We start from the raw sequence: 2615 nt of genomic DNA, 5'->3' as shown, positions 1-2615 counted from the left end.
ACTTTTTATCAAATAAATAAATAAATAAATGTTGCATAAGCAAAATGTCTAAATGCAGAAACTTATATTCTGATGTCGGACAAATGAGTAATAACCTTCACTCATACCTTCTCCACCTTTTGTGATTTTATTACAAAACAGGGGTCTCCGACCTTTTTTCCGTTAAGAGCTAATTTTACAAAATTAAATTGTCCCAGAGCTACTTTTTGCAACATTTAATTTTAAACTTAAACCATTGGAATACGCTTGTTTTGCACAAAAAACCTCCGTCTTCAACTCACATGAAACCACCAGAAAGAACACTGAATTTACATGAATGTGCTYTTTGTGTTTATCCATTCATGTTATAGTGTATTTCACACTACAAACTCAGGGTTTAACTGCAACAGATTTGTGCACAAATAACGTCGGGTGATGGGTGTCCAATTTTTTTTCCGCATTGTGGACTCCAGCGGGGAGAAACCCCTTGTAATGACATATACCGCAGCGGGAGGAGTTTCTCAGGAGCTCTGCACAGTTTGTGCCAAAGGGCTATGAAAAGCGTGCGCGAAAATGAACGTCGAACAACCAAACTGAGCCCTAAACGGTTTGATTGACAACCAAGAGGAAGGGACATCAGACTGATTGGAGTTAAATGAAAGTTTGTTTGGTCAGTGACAAATTAAATTTTGCTTCTCCTAACTTTTCATAAGCACTGAAGAGCTACTTTAAAAGAGCTCAGGAGTTACTGGTTGGGGACCCCTGTTACAAAGGAACTTCTTTTAATAGTAATTTCTCACCTGATGTGCAGCCAGGACAGCATGGGTGTGGTTCCACCGCCAAAGACCCAGACAGTGAAGAAGACAATGAGGAGCGTGGTGGTGAACATCATCTGGCGGGCGTAGGTGGCGGTGTCCCGGATCGCTAAAGCGAACGCCATCGCTCCTCGCAGCCCTGCAGAGTGTAAAATACCCCAAATCATGACAGACTAATACATGAAGTAAAGATTATTTATTGTGTTATACCTGCAAACATCATCATGTGCTGGATGTTTCCTCGGATCTTGTCTCTTCGACCAAGGTTGAGAAGAAAGGAGAGCGGGTAGATGTTCAGAGCTCTCGCTATGAATATGGCCACCTGGCAGGCTGGTCAAGGAGAGTCAGAACGGGTCCACACAGCTTTGAGCTGTTTTCATACACACAGCAGGCTGAGCTACAGTCTCTGATGGAACTGAAAGGATACAAAGGCTCCAAAGATAAAGATGGGACTGAACACGTGATTCTGGAAGGTGAACAGAGCCAGGCCCATGTAGGAGAAAATGAAGTTCTCAGCCAGGAAGTGGAGAACCTCAAAGAGCTGCAAAGAAATGACGCAAATCAAAGTTCCAGTGAGTTCAGGAGGACCACATGGTGAGAACAAGAATACAAGAACTTTAATCAAAGTGAAGTAAAAAGATCAAAAAGTGAAGAAATTTGTAGTTGATGCTCCTTCTCAAAAACATTTAAACTCTTTGAAAGCCTGGTTATTTCTCCTGAAAAGGGCCCACATTTGACAACAAACCTGCAGAACCATACAGTCATTTGATTTATTGTGTTGAAGTCTGGGGGGAGGCATACAAAACCTATACAAATTCTATTTTTATTTTGCATTGAATATATTGTTTCATCAATTGAAGTTATTAAAATCTAATGAGTTGGTTGATTATAGGATTTTGCTGATTATGTCTAGGAGGACTAATAAAAATGTATTACCTTTGAATATTCAATTTAACTTCAGTAAGAAGGAAAGTACTTACAATCTTAAAATGCCTGTGACATGCATATACATGAAATACAAAAAGTCAAAGATAATATATTTATATTTAAGAAACTTGGCATAATACACATGATTTGAACCATTATGACACATAATTGGCCCATTTTCTTTTGAATTTTGCTCAGCTAGATTGGAACAGGAAGGGACATCAAACTCCCTGGTTTTTGTTTATTGAAACAATATTATTTGAACTGTGACTCATCTTTCTATGATAGTGATTAAAATAATCTAAAGGAACCTCAGATTCTTCTCTACAGTCTGTGTTGTTTGCCATTTTAGCAACACTCTGTTTRCATTCAGACATTCCCCTTTGACATCACTTCCTGTTTCTTCACATGCAAATATCTCAACAACTGTTCATCTCAGCAGCGTGAAATCTTTTTTTACAACATGTTATCAATGTTATCTTTCCAAAAAAATACATTCATATTTATTATTTAAAAAATGATGTCATAGGTACTTTAAAGGATTTGAAATGTTTGTTAAACCTAAAATTTAAATTAATTTGAGAGAGCGAGATGTATCAAGGAATATGGTTGTGGAGCAACTTGGCTAGCGATTATAAAAATGCTGGTTCTATTAAGTTATTTGGAAGAATGATAAAGTCTGACTTTTTACTGATCATTAGGGTTTGAATTCTTTATGTATATGTAAGCAGGGGTGTGTGTAATATATATATTTTCTTGTTAAATGGGGGCAGACATTTTAGATATTTTACTTCTTTCTGCTCCTTTTCATTTTCATTTTAAAGTGTAACTTACCCCCCTTTGAAAAGATAACTCCGCCCCAAGGCGAAATTTGAAAAATTCATCAAAGTGGGT

The 2615-nt window shown here is 37.4% G+C and overlaps 1 protein-coding gene across 2 annotated transcripts in view; it reads right to left on the bottom strand.

Moving 5' to 3' along the window:
- The window catches only part of slc9a7 (solute carrier family 9 member 7), a 61440-nt gene that overhangs the window by 24350 nt on the left and 34475 nt on the right, over positions 1–2615 (bottom strand). For both annotated transcript variants that reach the window (XM_014022415.1, XM_014022416.1), the window contains exons 10-12: positions 1222–1335; positions 1005–1116; positions 780–933 (exon numbers count right to left, since the gene is read on the bottom strand). In XM_014022415.1, the coding sequence (XP_013877869.1) occupies positions 780–933; positions 1005–1116; positions 1222–1335 (380 nt within the window). The remainder of the gene's footprint in view (positions 1–779; positions 934–1004; positions 1117–1221; positions 1336–2615) is intronic.

This window comes from Austrofundulus limnaeus, unplaced genomic scaffold, assembly GCF_001266775.1.
Source record: "Austrofundulus limnaeus strain Quisiro unplaced genomic scaffold, Austrofundulus_limnaeus-1.0 Scaffold329, whole genome shotgun sequence".
NCBI lineage: Eukaryota > Metazoa > Chordata > Actinopteri > Cyprinodontiformes > Rivulidae > Austrofundulus > Austrofundulus limnaeus.
Note: the sequence above shows the minus strand (reverse complement) of the source record. Positions and strands in the feature narration are given on the sequence as shown.